The sequence below is a fragment of the Rhodofomes roseus genome (assembly GCF_022264815.1).
Source record: "Rhodofomes roseus strain CIRM-BRFM 1785 chromosome Unknown C8Q71scaffold_3, whole genome shotgun sequence".
Classification (NCBI taxonomy): Eukaryota; Fungi; Basidiomycota; class Agaricomycetes; order Polyporales; family Fomitopsidaceae; genus Rhodofomes; species Rhodofomes roseus.
In genome coordinates this window covers 76,954-92,142 of record NW_025952959.1, presented here as the reverse complement: position 1 = coordinate 92,142, position 15,189 = coordinate 76,954, and the positions used below count along the sequence as shown (strand labels likewise).

Here is a 15,189-nt window from a genome sequence, read left to right as displayed (position 1 = left end):
GAGGATAGCAAACAAAGCGAAGAACATTGCGAATGATTCAGAGCAGCATGGAAACATTTTTGGGCTTATCGAAGATGTCCGGAGGTGCATATCCCATACTATATCATACTGACCAGGCGCAGCCCTTTGTGGGGCCAGTCCTCGCATAAGAAAACAATGATGGCTACGTCATAACGGGACGAGTCCTCAAGCCACGCGCTCGACCCCACGAGGATGTCGCTGCGGGAACGGCACGGCCTGGTCTGTCGGGGACGTTCGATTGAGACATGGGTTTGTCCTTGAATGTTAGCAGGTCGTACAAGGAGGCGATTTGATCACCCTGCAAATGATGTGAATAGAATGTTATCGACGATTCAAACTAACGCACCTTCTGTTCTAGGATGTCGATGACTTCGCGTAGATGTCCTGCGACTACATTGCGCTTGGCCACATTGGACGCAGCATCCATGAGCTTGTACTGGTCGGCCAATTCAACGTAGACACTGGACAGACACGGTAAGAACTCATCAAGAACCTACCAGAAGGTGCGCACCTCTTGAAATGAGTAAAGTCATCCTCGAGTTCTCGGATGACTCGTGAGAGGACCGTTTGGGGAGGAAGCTTGTCAGCCTCTCGTTCCTTGCCCTTCTCCTCACGCGTGAAGCCAGGACGAACATCCTCATCAGAGCCTTCGGCGAAGCCTTCGTCGTCGTCCTCTGGCCGCTCGCGTCCAGTACCAGGTCCCACTGACCAGAAGGGCCTATGATCGTCAACAGCGGTCTTGGAGCCCTGCCGTTTCATGCGACGGTGACACACCGTGCAAGTCTGAGCATTGTGTTCCGGCGCTGAGAAGAATAGTCGCTCGAGACGCTCTCCACGGATATTGGGGAATGGCGTCTCAGGGGGCACTTCTGGCTGTCGTTGGGAGTGCGACGCCATTTCTGGCTGCTTCATGCGGACCTGTCGCAGGGCATGCGCCGGAGTGGGTACGCTAGGTCGAATCGCCGGAGGCTCTGGCACCGGAGAGGGTAATCGTTGCCGGGTGTCAGCCGCTGTCGTTGGGGGCCCTCGCGAAGACGTTGGTACCGCAGGCTCCTCTTCATCATCTACAGGACTGCTTTGCCTCGAAGTCGATGCGATGCTGCTCGTTCTCGACGAGCGCAGCGAAGCGGTTGGCGAGATCGAGCGCGAGAGTACCCGTGAGTCTAGGAAGGACTGGTTTACGGATCGATACGCGGCCATTGAGGTAGAACGCTCTGAGCGGCGGTCCTGGAGGTCGGTGGAGATACGATCAACCTCGTCAACATCGACGAACGGCCTCGCAGTGAGGTCATCGGCTTGTATTGAAGACCCGACCGTTGCATGGTCCGTCCTCAGAGTCTTGTCGGCAATACCAACAGGTTGAACGGAAGGTTGAGCAGGCGAACCGCGGCCTGCTGCAGTGGAGACGTGGGATTCGGCTTCGTCTTCGTCTTCGGATTCGCTGAATTCTGACGATTCCAGTACCTGGACTTGGTGGACCGACCGGTTCGGCATGTCGCCGTCCTCCTCGCTGTCTGTCACGTCTTCGGTCTTCTCGTCGATCGTGTTTTCCATGTCATTACGGGCGGAGACTTCCCTCGCATGACGTCGTTCCCGGAGGCCTTCCTCAATGACACCTTTGAGGACTTCCACTTCCCCCGCTAATCGCTCGACTTCGTGTCGCAAGCTGTCGATGTCCTTGCCTTTCTGCGCCAATGCCTTGACGTCTGAATCGCGAAGAGAGCGCAGTTCTGCCAGGAGACGCTGATGATCAGAGAGTTCACTGGTCAGCCGGGCCAGATGATTGCGAAGGGTAGAGATCAGGGCCTCGAGAGCTGCAAAAGCATGAGCAAATCAGTCTGCCTACGAATGCAAAGCCACAAACCCTTCTTCTCCTCTACGGCCTCTTTGTATTTGCTTTCGTTGATACTGCGTTGACCAGCGTCCACTTCCACGTCTCTTCGCTGGGCCCTGGCCTTGGCCTTGGCTTGGCGGTCCAGGTTGGCCAGCCTCTCCCTCTCCCTCTCCAGAACAACAGCTGCGTGCTGTGCCACGAGCCCCTCGCGCTCCTCCACTTTCGTGCGTTCCCTCGCCACCTCTTGTTTGCACGCTTCCAATTCAAGCTCCAACTCATGCACACGTCGGCGAGATGCACTGTTCTCGCCTTCGAGGAACGCGAGCTTGGACTGGACTGCATTCAGAGTGGCGAATAGCCTGGCTGTTGAGGGGACGAGGCAGCTTGAGCTACAGAACAATGCCGTAGTTGAAATCTCTACCAACCTTCGACCTCACCATCTTCCTTCCTATCATATCTCTGGTAGTCCAAGCGGGCTCTGGCAGGGGATAGGACAGCGCTAGTCAGGCCTGTCACGTCTGGAAGGTGTACCCTGTTCTTGAACGGTGTCTTTGGTTTCGCAAACTTGAGAGCTGATGCGGGTACCTGATTCGCGACATCCTTGAACGGGTTTCTCTCTTTGGCAATCAATGCCACCCGAGGACCACGCACCGTGCTCTGCGCAATCGGAGCCCCGTTCGGTCCACGACCCTGACGTGCGCTGTTCCGCTGGCCCTGCTCCGCCTCAATCTCTTGGGCAAGTCCGCGTGCAAGCTTGGTGAACTTGGAGCTGTTCACGCTAGACGGCGTCGCGGGGTGGACCTTTACTTCGGGATCAGGTTGGGCGTAGGAGAGAGATTGTTGGTGATGCTGTTCGTAGCGAGGCGACTGTGTTGGGCGGCGCGCACGAGATGAAGGCGGCAGATCGCGGTCAGCAATCGGCGGAGACGGCTGACGAGCAGCCTCTTGCAAGCGCATCGCGGAGAAGGACGACGAGCGTCCCGAAACGCGTGGGAGCTGTGATTGAGCACTGCGTGGCCGCTTCGGAGAGAATGTGATAGCGTCAAGTGCATCAGATAGCTTGGGTCTGACAGAGGGAGACTGGGGCCTCGGAGAGTCAGGGTCGGAGGCAGAGGCCGATGAGGTTGTGGAGGACTGCAGCGACGGAACGGGGAGTGTCGCGTGCCCGGATTGCAGAACACGATCCAGCTCCTCTGTATCTTCAACGACAAGAGGGTCAAATTGCGCAGAGAATGACATCTATAGGATAGGCCAGGATAGCGACGCCGAGGGGAAGAGGAGGAACCGTCTACGTTAGGCTACTTGACAGAGGGATAGATTGATGCTTACTGGGGCCTTTGATTTGATGGTGTCAACTTGGAAAGAGCCAGGGTGCCCGTTCATGCTTGCCATGATACCATGCAGAGGGCGCTCGGGGTCGTACTCTGCGCCACTCAGGCTGACATCCGCTCTGCGAGTCGCCCTACCTCCGAGCCCGGCACTGAAAGTCAGTGCGCTAGCGTGGTGAGCAGCGGTAGACATAGTCTCCCCGCCATACGGGTTGACGGTGTTATCGTCGTTGAATGAGCGGATCGACCACGCGTTGTACTGGCTGTGTTCGACAGGATCGAAGCCATCTGGAGAGTGCTGCTCAAAGGATGCAAAACCAGAGAAGGGGGATGGCGCAGAGTTGTGACGGGGGTACTCGACGTCGGAGTAGTCGTCGGCGGGAGTTGAGGAAAGATGGAGAGATAGGTCGGTGTGTTGTAGGTTGTGCTCGAGTTGGATACGGTCCTGCTCAAGCTCGTCGCCGCGGATGCTCAGCTCATAGGTCGACGATCTCCTCGACATCGCGCGCAGAGGTGTCGCAAGGCAGCGGGGTGTTGTGGCAGACGTGCGAGGAGAGGGTGGTCGAGGTCGAGGGTGGGAAGGGCGGGGAGAGGACGTGCGGGGCGAGCTGGCCGGCGCTCGTTCGCTTCAACAAGACGCGGCATGCACGTGATCGCGATCCCTTTTTCGCGCGCCTGCTCTTCTCGCGTCCATCCTCGGTAGGCGCCCACTATCCCTTGCTCGCCGTCCGTTCCCTCCTTCCTCGCCCCATGGACCAGCAGTCCAACAAAGCACATCGCCCAGCAAATTCAGGCGCGAAAGCTGAGAAGAAGAGTAAGGCGAAGGGGAAGGAGAAGCAGCATGGATTCAACGAAAAGGTGTGTCAGGCGGTCTTCCCTCTGTAAACTGAGCTTACAAGACCTCCGCAGGCATTCGCACCCAAGTCTGGCCGCCGCGCAGACAGACAGGGGAGAAGAAATGTAGAGAGGGACCAGACCCGTCTCCATGTTCCCCTCGTCAACCGTACACCAGACGACCAGCCCCCGCCGGTTATTGTGGCGATCGTCGGGCCTCCCGGAGTGGGCAAAACGACCTTGCTCAAGTCCCTCGTTCGCCGCTACACGAAACAAACCCTCAATGAAGTGAAGGGTCCTGTCACCGTTGTTAGTGGCAAAAAGAAGCGCATTACCTTCATCGAGTGCAACAGCGACCTCAATTCCATGATTGACATCGGCAAAATAGCTGATCTCGTTTTGCTCATGATTGACGGGTCTTATGGGTTCGAAATGGTGCGCAATAGCTCTGTTATCTGCATTGACTTCTATCCTGACCAGTCTCAAAGGAAACTTTTGAATTCCTAAACATACTTCAATCGCATGGATTTCCGAAAGTTATCGGAGTCCTTACCCACCTGGACCTCATCAAGAAGGCCGCCACGCTCCGTGCCACCAAGAAGGCTCTCAAGAAGCGTTTCTGGACGGAAATCTACCAGGGTGCAAAGCTTTTCTACCTCTCCGGCGTCATGAACGGACGCTATCCAGACACCGAGATTCTCAACCTCTCGCGTTTCATCAGTGTCATGAAGTTCAGGCCTCTCGTCTTCCGTAATTCACATCCCTACTTGCTCGCCGACCGTCTCGAAGACTTGACCCCACGCGAGCAAGTTCGTACCTCCAAGGGCAAGTGCGACCGTACTGTCACCGTATATGGTTACCTGCGCGGTACGAACCTTCGCCTTGGCACGAAGGTCCACATCCCCGGTGTAGGCGATCTGAGCATGAAGAGTGTTACTGCGCTTGGCGACCCATGTCCTCTCCCTGATGCCGATTCGGAAAAGCGACGGAAGCTGTCTGAGAAGAAGAAGCTACTCATCCACGCCCCGATGAGTGACGTTGGGGGCGTTGTGTATGACAAGGATGCTGTCTACATCAATGTTCCAGGGAGCTTCACTCGCGGTGCAGCAGACGGTGAGTTCGAGCCTTGCTGTCGACAGACATTGCCGAGCTGACCGCTGCGATGTCAGTTCCCCAGGGCGAAGGAGAACAGATGGTCATGGATCTCCAAGACGTGAAGACGACGATCGAGGATCAAGTAGCGCAGAGCCAGATCAGACTCTTCGGTTCGTCATCGAGACCGCTGAGCGTCCAAGCGGGCCCTAGTCGTCTACCCGATGACTCGGATGACTCGGACGACGGGAGTGACTCCGAGGAGGATAGCGAAGACGGCAGTCGGAGTGACAGCGATGTCGACGAAGACGCGTCAGACGGCTTCTCGGACGAAGACGACAGTGATATGGAAGATGACGGCGCTGGTCCCAGCGATCGGGGTCGGTTGTCTATGCGAAGTGTACACCGCTCTATGGGAGACCTGCCCTCTCATGCACGCCAGCGACAGGAGGTTGACTACGCCGACAGCGATTCAGACCTCGGCGATGACAACGATGACGGAGTGCTCGTAGGTGGGCAGGAGGAGGGCGCAGACCTGCCGGACTCGTACGAATCTGACGAGCAAATGGTTGACGATTCAGATGAGGAAGTTCCGAAATGGAAGTCGGATCTTGCGGCGAAGGCGCATGCGTCGTTCACTCAGGACTCGCGCCGTAATCGACGGAGAGACTGGACGAAGCTCATCTACATGACGTCCCTATCGCCCGACGAGATCCTGTTGGACAAACAAACTCGCATAGCTGACGCCGGTGGTGGCATGGGCGATGAAGACTTCTTCACAGTAATCAAGAAGTCTGGTGAGGAGGTTGAAGAAATAGATACGTCTAAAGACACTCTCAGCCCGGACCACCTGAAGGTATGGGAAGACGAGGAACTGCTCGATTCCTTGCGAGGTCTGTTCATTACCGGATCGTCCGCAGAAGCCGCAATCACTGGCGAAGACGATCAGGTCGAAGGTAGCGATGCGGAGGAGGCCGACGGAGAGGTTGATGCGGACGACCCGCAGGCTACTCGTGCGGCTGCCTTGGCGAAGAAGAAGGAGGCCCTCAAGCGCAAATTCGACGAGCAGTACGACGACCCAGAAAGCGCAAAGGTGGACTTCTACGAGGAGCAGAAGGACCAAATGGCACGGCAGCTGGAGCTAAACCGCGCGGAGTTCGAAGGCATTGACCCCGAGGCCCGAGTCCTTGTAGAGGGTTACCGTCCCGGAACGTACGTCCGCATCGAGCTCGAGAACGTTCCCTGCGAGCTTGTCGAGAACTTCGATCCTTCATATCCCATCATCGTCGGCGGTCTCCTTGCGTCTGAGGAACGCTTCGGGTACCTGCAGGTTCGCATCAAGCGTCACCGTTGGTACACGAAGACACTCAAGACCAACGACCCTTTGATATTCTCCTTGGGTTGGCGGCGATTCCAGACCATCCCGATCTACTCGCTCGACGACCACTCTATCCGCATGCGCATGCTCAAGTATACTCCCGAACACATGCACTGTTATGCGACTTTCTACGGGCCGATCTCCTTGCCCAACACAGGCTTCTGTGCGTTAAATACCCTCTCAAGCGAGGTCGCCGGGTTCCGGGTGTCGGCCACCGGTGTTGTCCTTGACATTGACCGGTCGGCGAAGATCGTGAAGAAGTTGAAGCTCACAGGAGTGCCGTATAAGATCTTTAAGAACACTGCGTTCATCAAGAACATGTTCAACAGTGCGCTGGAGGTTGCCAAGTTTGAAGGCGCGAACATTCGTACCGTGTCGGGCATTCGTGGCCAGGTCAAGAAAGCACTCGCAAAACCCGACGGCGCCTTCCGAGCCACCTTCGAGGACAAGATACTCATGAGCGGTATGTCTTTCGGGGCGTCAGTAGCGTACTCAGATTGCTAACTCTTCGTAGACATCGTGTTTCTACGCGCGTGGTACTCAATACAGCCGAGAAAATTCTACAACCCCGTAACGTCGCTGCTGCTGTCGCAGAAGGGTCACTGGACAGGCATGCGCCTCACGGGCCAGGTCCGCAGAGAAGAGGGCCTGAAGACTCCGACGAATGTCAATTCGACCTACAAGCCCGTCGAACGACCAGCCCGGCGATTTAACACGCTGAAGGTTCCCAAGAAGCTGCAGGCTGCGTTGCCCTATGCTTCAAAATCGAAGCTGGTAAAGCAGCAACACCGACAGACGTACTTGCAGAAGCGCGCTGTCATGCTCGAGCCTGAGGAGAAGAAGGCCATCGCGCTCCTGCAGCAAATCCGTGCCCTGCGTAAGGACCAGGTGGCTCGCAGGAAGGAAAAGCAAGAACAACGCCGCGTTACTCATCGTCAGAAGGTCGAGAAGGAGGAGGCGAAGAAAGGAGAGAAGGAGAAGGAGAAGCGCAAACAGCACATGCGTGCCGCCGGTATGAAAGCTAGACAAGAGTCTGGAGAGGACGGCGGCAGGGAGCGCAAGCGCAGGAGGACTTAGTTGTCATCACTCATGTAATTATCTATGTTGCTACGTATCATTTTCCTTGACGTCTGCTCGTTTAGGGAACGGTGCTCGCCATTTGCATGCCGAATGGTGAATAATTATTGTCATATGCGGAAGGGATACAGTAGTATGTGCAAATAGTAGCAAAACCGAACTCAATGTCATTGCCCGAAAGCGGTAGCAAGATACGCCTCGATCTGCTTCTTGTGCATCGCCTGTGTTCATGATGAGCAACGGCACTACGCTACATCAAATCAACAGGTACGTACCTTGCTTCCAGTAGCCACCGAACTTGTAGGATCCCGACCAGCATATAGCGGGTACTTGCCCTTGTGGTTCTCCGTCTGGTTCGCAGCAGTCAGAATGCGAGGCCCGACGTACGTCCAAGCCCCGTTGTTGAGAGGCTCCTCCTGTGCAGACGTCAGCCGACAGTTCACGACCAAGTTGGGATGCGCACTGACCTGACACCACATGATGTCTGCGTTCGGGTACTTGTCGAGATGAGGGGTCAACTACAGACAGCCGTTAGAACCCAGGTATACATCCGGTCACTAAATTGTACGTACCGTGTCGTACGGGAACGGCGAGATCTGCTCCAACCGGCTGATGACAACGTCATCGATCTTCTTATCCTCGCGCTCCTGCAAGAGCGTGTGGTACACCTGGCCTTTAGCAAATGTGAGCTTGGATCTCGTACGCAATATTCGAAGCAACGAACCTGAGCAGAGAATGTGGCGACGGATCTTTTCGGGAGGAGCGAGATGCTCAGGGTGAGGGTCAGGCAGGTAGCGCTGGAAGTGCGTGTCGTCCATCATTTCGGACAGGTCCGAGCGTGCCTTCGGGTGACGCAACAGCGCCTTCGACCAGAAGACGATGAGCTGGTAGAGTGGGCCCATCAGCTAAGACCAATGGGTAGAGTGGGAGATGACAGTACCGGCTTGCGGAAGTCACGGTGAATCTGGCGACGGAGGACGTGGAACTAGAATACGGAGTCGAATGTCAGCGTTGCAAGCAGTACACGCAATAAGTTGCATACGTAGTTCGCAGGCGTGGTAGGGTAGACGATCTGCATGTTGCAGTCCTGGTGCTGCCGTTCCATCTTCTCGCCGGTGGGGAAGTTCTGCGGGTGGTCGTCGCAAAGCTGGAGGAAGCGTTCTATCCGACCGCTAGAATGCTCCGGACCCTGACCGTCGAAACCGTGGGGCAAGCTCATGACGAGCCCGGTCCGCTGCAACCATTTCCGCTCGCCAGATGCGATGAATTGGTCGATGATACATTGAGCGTTGTTCACGAAGTCACCGAATTGCGCCTCCCAAATGGTCAGTGCGTCGGGTGAAACGAGAGAGTATCCAAGCTCGAAACCGACGGCACCGAACTCAGAGAGCGACGAGTTGCAGACAACGAAGCGGGCCTGGCCCGAGCCGAGGTCGTTCAAGGGAACGTACTGCTGCTCGTTCCCCTGGTCGTGAATGACGGCATGGCGCTGTGAGAAAGTACCACGCTCGACGTCTTGGCCGGATACGCGGACGTGGACCTTCTCGAGGGCGAGGGATCCGAAGGCAAGAGCTTCAGCGGTGGCCCAGTCAATGTTGCTACCTTCCTCCACAGTCTTTCCGCGGGTGTTGAGAATACGCGCGAGGTTGCGATGTGGAGTGAAGCCTTCAGGGTAAGAGGAGATGGCCTTGCCAATGCGCTTCAACGTCTCCTCCGACGTGCCAGTGCTACGCGTAGGGAGCGTCTTCTCCGCTAGTTCCTTGGGAGACGGGAAGCCCGGCCAGGACGCAGACAGCCACTCCTTGCTCGTCGGAACGTAGTCTTTGGCTCCACTAGCGGCCTTCTCCATCATACCCCAAACCCACTTCTTGTGGTCCTCGATGTCCTTGTCGGTGAACGTTCCGCGCTCGATCAAGTACTTCGAGTATTGCGTAAGGGGCGTGGGCTGCTTCTCGATGGCCTTGTACATACGCGGCTGAGTGAAGCTAGGCTGGTCAGTCTCGTTGTGGCCGTGGCGACGGTAGCAAACGATGTCGATGACGACGTCCTTCTTCCACTTCGCACGCCAGTCGGCCGCGAGCTGACAGACGAAGTTGACCGCCTCAACATTGTCACCGTTGACGTGGAAGATCGGTGCATCAATAGCCTTAGCAATATCGGACGGGTAAGGCGTCGAACGAGCGAACCGGGGGTCGGTCGTGAAACCGATCTGGTTGTTGACGATGAGATGAATGGTGCCTCCCGTACCGTAGTTGGGGAGGTTGTGGAAGCCCATGGTCTCGTAAACGACACCTTGACCCGCAAACGCGGCATCTCCGTGCAACAGGACGCCCATGGCGGTGGTGTGGTTCGCCTCATCCTGCTCGAAGTGCTGAAGACCCCTCGTCTTACCGAGCACAACTGGATCCTCCGCTTCCAGATGCGAGGGGTTAGCGACAAGGGAAAGCGATACCTTCTTGCCGGAGGGGGTCGGGCGGACGTAGTTGGCACCCAGGTGGTACTTAACGTCACCGGCGGGGGAGTCATCATCCTCGGCAGTGCCAGAGAACTCGTTGAGGATGGCCTCGATGGGTTTCCGGATGACGTTCGCGAGCACGTTAAGACGACCACGGTGAGGCATACCGATGGTGACGTGCTTGACGCCATGCTCGACGGAGCGATCAATGAGAGCCTTCATACCGGGAATGAGGGCTTCGCAACCCTCCAGACCGAACCGCTTCTCGTTCGGGTACTTGCTGGCGATGAACTTCTCGAAAGACTCGGACCAGATGAGACGGTCGAGGACCATGCGTTTCTCCTCCACAGTGTAGTTCCAAGGCCTCGGTACCTCTATGCGCTCACGGATCCAGTCGCACTGTTCCTTATCAGGAATGTGGATGTACTGGAAACCGATGTGACCGCCTGCAGAGACAAGTAGGTACGATGAATGCTGAGGTAGAGAGACAACATACAGTAAATCTTCTTGCTGACACTGATGATGTCACCGAGGGACATGGTCTTGCGGTCTTCGGTCGCGAAGTGCGGCAGAATACCAGGCCCAAGAGCGATTTGCTTGTCCAAGTCACGTTCTGTGAAGCCATAGCGACTGAGCTCGAGTTCAGGGGGATGAACGTCGTTAAGATCGGCATCAAGGATGCCGAGAGGGTCGAGGTCAGCGATGTGGTGACCACGGACTTGATAGGCGCGGACAAGGAGTTGGACCTAGGAACAGAGGTGAGGGCTGAACGTCTGAGAGACCACCAAGAGCACGTACCTTCAAATGGTCGTCGAGTTCAGCACCTCCACCAGCGTGCAGAGCGGGCGCACCGTCGGCAGGCGCGGGGACGAGGTTGGGCGGGGGTTGGAAGGCCTTCTGGCTGGGCAAGCCCTTGTCCATCCCGGAAAAGTAGGCGTCCCAGGAGACGTGGACGGACTTCGGGTCCTGCCTCCAATGCCTGTACATTTCCTCGACATAGTACGCATTTGTGCCGTTCGCGAACGGATCATTGGGTGAAGGAGGCACGGCGGTTGCGAGGGAACGGTGAAGATGGGGCGCGCCGGCGCGCAGAAGGTGCTGGCCATGGGCTGGGAGAGGCAGCCTGCGGAGGACATGGCGAGAAAGCATGGCGGGGAGATGGTGGAGGGAGACGGCAAGGAGCGAGCTGGCTGCGAGAGACCGTCTCGGACGCTGAAGGGGCGTGACGAGACGCGTCCGACACCGTCACTCGGACCCCGTCACCGTCGGGCCTCGGACCCGATCTCTCTCCGGCCACCTCCCCCTCCCTCTCCCGGTCGCCGTCCTCGACGTGCACACTCTCGACGCGTCGCACATCGGCCTCAGCGCGTCGCACATCGTCTTCGTTGCCTCCGTCAACCCCGACGCGTCCCCCGCAGTCCGTTCTCATGCTGTCCACACGCCGCCTCGCCCTGTCTGCTTCGCGTCTCGTACGCGCGTATTCGGTTCCGCACGCAGCCCAGGGTATGCCGCCGCCTCTCCGCGGCATCAAGGTCGTCGACCTCACCCGCGTCCTCGCCGGGCCAACCGCGACGATGCTCCTTGCGGACCTGGGCGCCGACGTGATCAAGGTTGAGGAGGTTACTCGCGGCGATGACACTCGCAAGTTCTATTCCATCTTCCTATCATCTCCTGTCTCTCAGTGCACTACTATTCTAGGAGCATGGCATCCCCCCGCCGCCCCTCTCTCGCCCTCCGCACCGTCCGAGTCTGCCCACCTTCCGCCGGAGTCCGCATATTTCCTTGCCGTGAATCGCAACAAACGCTCGATGACCGTCAACTTCAAGCGTCCCGAAGGCCTCGCCATCATTCACAAGCTCATCCAGCAAGCTGATATCCTCGTCGAGAATTACATACCCGGCAAGCTCGCTACTATGGGCTTAGGCTACGACGACTGCCGCAAGATCAACCCACGATTAATTTATGCAAGTGTCACTGGTGGGTTTTGTGTGTCTCGTGCCGCAACCGTACTGCACACAAGGCAGGCTATGGGCAGACGGGTCCCTATCGTCAGGCCGCCGGCTACGACGTGATCATCGAGGGTGAAGCCGGCCTTATGCACATGTAAGTCATAGATCTCTAGTTGCTATTATTTACTCATACGTCTCGTAGCACCGGAGAACCAGACGGCCCGCCATGCAAAGTCGGCGTAGCAGTCACCGACATCTCCACCGGCCTGTACGCTCACGGTGCGATCATGGCGGCATTACTGTCGCGACAACAAACCGGGCAAGGCGCGTGGATCGATTGCAACCTGTTTGAGTCTCAGGTACGCTAGCCGTGTTAGGGTATCCGTCGATTGCTGACAATGCATGGAGAGCTAGCGGGACTCGCTAACATCGCTTCAAACTACTTGATTGCTGGCCAGGAAGCTGGGCGTCACGGAACGGCTCACCCATCGATTGTTCCCTACCAAGTATTCCCATGCCAGGATGGTTTCATCATGATTGGTGCTGGCAATGACAGACAGGTGAGTCCGATACATGAGCTCAACAGGCACGATGATTGACGCTCAGTACTCTAGTTTTCCATCCTTGCTGCGAAGATCCTCGAGCAGCCAGAGCTAGCATCTGATCCTCGTTTTTCGACTAATGACGCTCGGGTTGCTCACAGAGCGGACATTGTGAAGATCATCACTGACAAGCTGACACAGAAGTCCAGAGACTACTGGCTCAAGAAATTCCGGGGCTTGGGGTGAGCTGATGATGCATTATGTGGCCTGACATGATATTGACTCAAAGGTCTCAGAGTACCATTTGGCCCAATCAATAATGTTGAACAAACATTCAAGCATCCACAAGCCCTGGCTAGGGATATTGTAGTGAATGTTGAGGTTTGTCACTTGATGCCAATGGGAGTACAGTATGCCTCACTGTTCTATGCAGCATCCAAGAGCAGGTCCAATCAAGTTAGTGGGACCTGCAGTCATGTATAATGGTCAAAGGATGCCATTGAGAAGGCCACCTCCTTGGCTTTCCCAGCACACTTCTGAGGTAACATTTATCCTTGTTGACACTTGGCGCACTGATAGAATTTGCATAGATTCTGCAGGAACTGGGGTATGATGCCCAACAGATAAAGACATTGACAGATGCCAAGGTCATATGACTTATGTTCATCAGTGGGACTGAGCTGAGTAGACTGGGTCTTGTCAGCTCTTGATTGTATGTATGTACAATAGAGTTCCCCTGTGTGGGAGAAAGACAGCCATAGTGGTCATTATCCTCACTTCTATAACTCAAGCTAGCTCATCATAGTCTTGGGTGAACTTGAGGAGGAGAGTATGGCAAGATACAACCTTGACAGTGCCCTGATATTGTCATGGATGTGGCTATTGTCATTCAGGCATGGGGCACTGGATTGTTATGGTTTTGTTTTGATTTGTTGGGGTTTATTGCCAAGTTCATAGGAATAGTAACATTGGTAATAGAGATTTGTATTGCCTATACAAAGTGGTAACAAATGGTAAAAACCTCGGTAATCTTCAGAATGCAATTACCAAAACAGTGCAAAGTTGAGCTGTAATGAGGATACCAGATCCACAGGAAGGTGGGACTGTAAGCCTGCAGCTTACCACAAAAGGCAGCACCTGCCATATCTGGAAATGTGGACTCCTATTTGCTTGTGTTTGGTTTGCTTGCCGCATCGGCTTCCGCGGCCCCACTGCTGGTTCAGTTCACCTCTTGCTCCTGAACCACCACTTTCTCTTTGACCCCTCGTAGCTAGTGCATTGCATGGGTATACCCACGCTGGCAGCATACCAATACCCATACCCACATGGATTGCATACCCATGCCATGTGCATGGGTTTTGCATGGGTATTGTGGGTACCCATGGGTATGGGTACCATCATGGGCATATTTACATGCAGTCAAAGGTACTTGTGATTTTGGATGATGATTCATGATTGGCAAACATATAAGCCTTGGCAGTGTTGTACTGGCCATATTGCCTTCACTGATATGCATAATTTATCACAACAGGACTGTTTGACCAAGTGTACAACAGTACATGTAGGGGGCACACCAGGAGAAACCTGGGGAATGGGACAAAAGGCTGTACACATCAATGAACCTTGCACATTGCACCAGGTAATGAATAGCAGGGGGCCATGGACATCAGGTCACATTAGAACACATGATTATGGGAAGCTTGCAGGCTCAGCTGTGCTTAGCTGAGGAAGAGATATACATCCATTGGCCTACCTCATATGAATTTCCTTTTGACAATGTTTATACCCATGGTCACTTTGCTGACTGGATTTCACTTGTTCTCAGAGATCAACATGTAGCAGAAGAACCATCCCTCAGGCTAAATAAACAACAACCAGATTGAATCACAGGCAGAACTCAACATTGTGTCATCCTCAACAACAATGACTGACACATAAATCAGCACGGTTCATAACAGCATCATTTACTAGCCATCATCATAGCCATACTTTTGCATAGTTTGTCATCTGGGTGTAATTGTGACCATTCTGATAAAGACTGATTAAGATTAGGGTTTATCAAAACAAACGATGAGGCATGTATGCTACTTAAGTGGGTGAGTAATGCTGATACTACAGGTTTTGTCTCCGCCTCAACACATTGCTTATACCAAATTCTGTTCAGTCAGGAGCTGGCAACAGGTGACTGACAAAGGAGTTTGAGATGGCACTCCAGGAGCTGTCATTATGAGTTAGAAAGCATAGGTCAGCTTCCTCCCAATCTAATTGCACCACAATAGCACATATCATACATCACCCACCATGCACACAGTAATGTCCTTGTCAATTTGACATGACAACAGTAATGTATCTTTTATTGTAGCATATCAACAGTGGCTAACAAAAGGGAATGTCTGGTCAATTTTATGAAACAGCTATTGCAAAGTACTGCAAGCCTCAGCATTACCTTGGAAGATGTGAAACTGTGTTAGACCCTAATACTGACTATTTGATTATGGGATACCATCTTGTACTGCTGGATAAGCACTACAGGGGCCCATGGGTTTCATGGGTATGTGGGTCAGATTTTGGCTACCCACACCCATACCCATGCATACCCATACCCATGACCCCCATGGCTTAGTCATACCCATGCAATGCACTACTCTACGGCTACTGTTCATCCTCATGCAGACACAA

At 54.8% G+C, this 15,189-nt stretch overlaps 4 protein-coding genes across 4 annotated transcripts; 2 read left to right on the top strand and 2 right to left on the bottom strand.

Annotated features, from left to right (window-relative positions):
• Nucleotides 1-358: 358 nt before the first annotated feature.
• C8Q71DRAFT_853748 (uncharacterized protein) lies at nucleotides 359-3,685 on the bottom strand (the record flags this gene model as incomplete). Its single annotated transcript, XM_047926975.1, has 5 exons — nucleotides 359-482; nucleotides 533-1,835; nucleotides 1,886-2,218; nucleotides 2,281-3,094; nucleotides 3,185-3,685. 5 exons carry the CDS (start codon nucleotides 3,683-3,685, stop codon nucleotides 359-361), a joined length of 3,075 nt encoding a protein of 1,024 aa, XP_047782643.1.
• Nucleotides 3,686-3,933: 248 nt separating this feature from the next.
• On the top strand, nucleotides 3,934-7,564 carry C8Q71DRAFT_700980 (DUF663-domain-containing protein; the record flags this gene model as incomplete). Its single annotated transcript, XM_047920160.1, has 5 exons — nucleotides 3,934-4,041; nucleotides 4,093-4,452; nucleotides 4,506-5,130; nucleotides 5,187-6,950; nucleotides 7,002-7,564. 5 exons carry the CDS (start codon nucleotides 3,934-3,936, stop codon nucleotides 7,562-7,564), a joined length of 3,420 nt encoding a protein of 1,139 aa, XP_047782642.1.
• An 83-nt stretch (nucleotides 7,565-7,647) lies between these two features.
• Nucleotides 7,648-11,224, bottom strand: C8Q71DRAFT_325455 (2-oxoglutarate dehydrogenase E1 component). Its single transcript, XM_047917829.1, has 9 exons — nucleotides 10,818-11,224; nucleotides 10,516-10,765; nucleotides 8,607-10,465; nucleotides 8,505-8,549; nucleotides 8,289-8,448; nucleotides 8,137-8,237; nucleotides 8,032-8,082; nucleotides 7,840-7,980; nucleotides 7,648-7,785 (listed from the first exon to the last, which is right to left on the bottom strand). The coding sequence occupies exons 1-9, from the start codon at nucleotides 11,166-11,168 to the stop codon at nucleotides 7,732-7,734; spliced, it is 3,012 nt and encodes a 1,003-aa protein (XP_047782641.1). The 5' UTR covers nucleotides 11,169-11,224; the 3' UTR covers nucleotides 7,648-7,731.
• Nucleotides 11,225-11,276: 52 nt separating this feature from the next.
• On the top strand, nucleotides 11,277-13,444 carry C8Q71DRAFT_736513 (CAIB BAIF family enzyme). The gene is made up of 9 exons (XM_047922554.1): nucleotides 11,277-11,660; nucleotides 11,718-11,996; nucleotides 12,044-12,122; nucleotides 12,171-12,327; nucleotides 12,379-12,528; nucleotides 12,583-12,752; nucleotides 12,807-12,891; nucleotides 12,944-13,051; nucleotides 13,101-13,444. The coding sequence occupies exons 1-9, from the start codon at nucleotides 11,447-11,449 to the stop codon at nucleotides 13,164-13,166; spliced, it is 1,308 nt and encodes a 435-aa protein (XP_047782640.1). The 5' UTR covers nucleotides 11,277-11,446; the 3' UTR covers nucleotides 13,167-13,444.
• The last annotated feature ends 1,745 nt before the right edge of the window (nucleotides 13,445-15,189 follow it).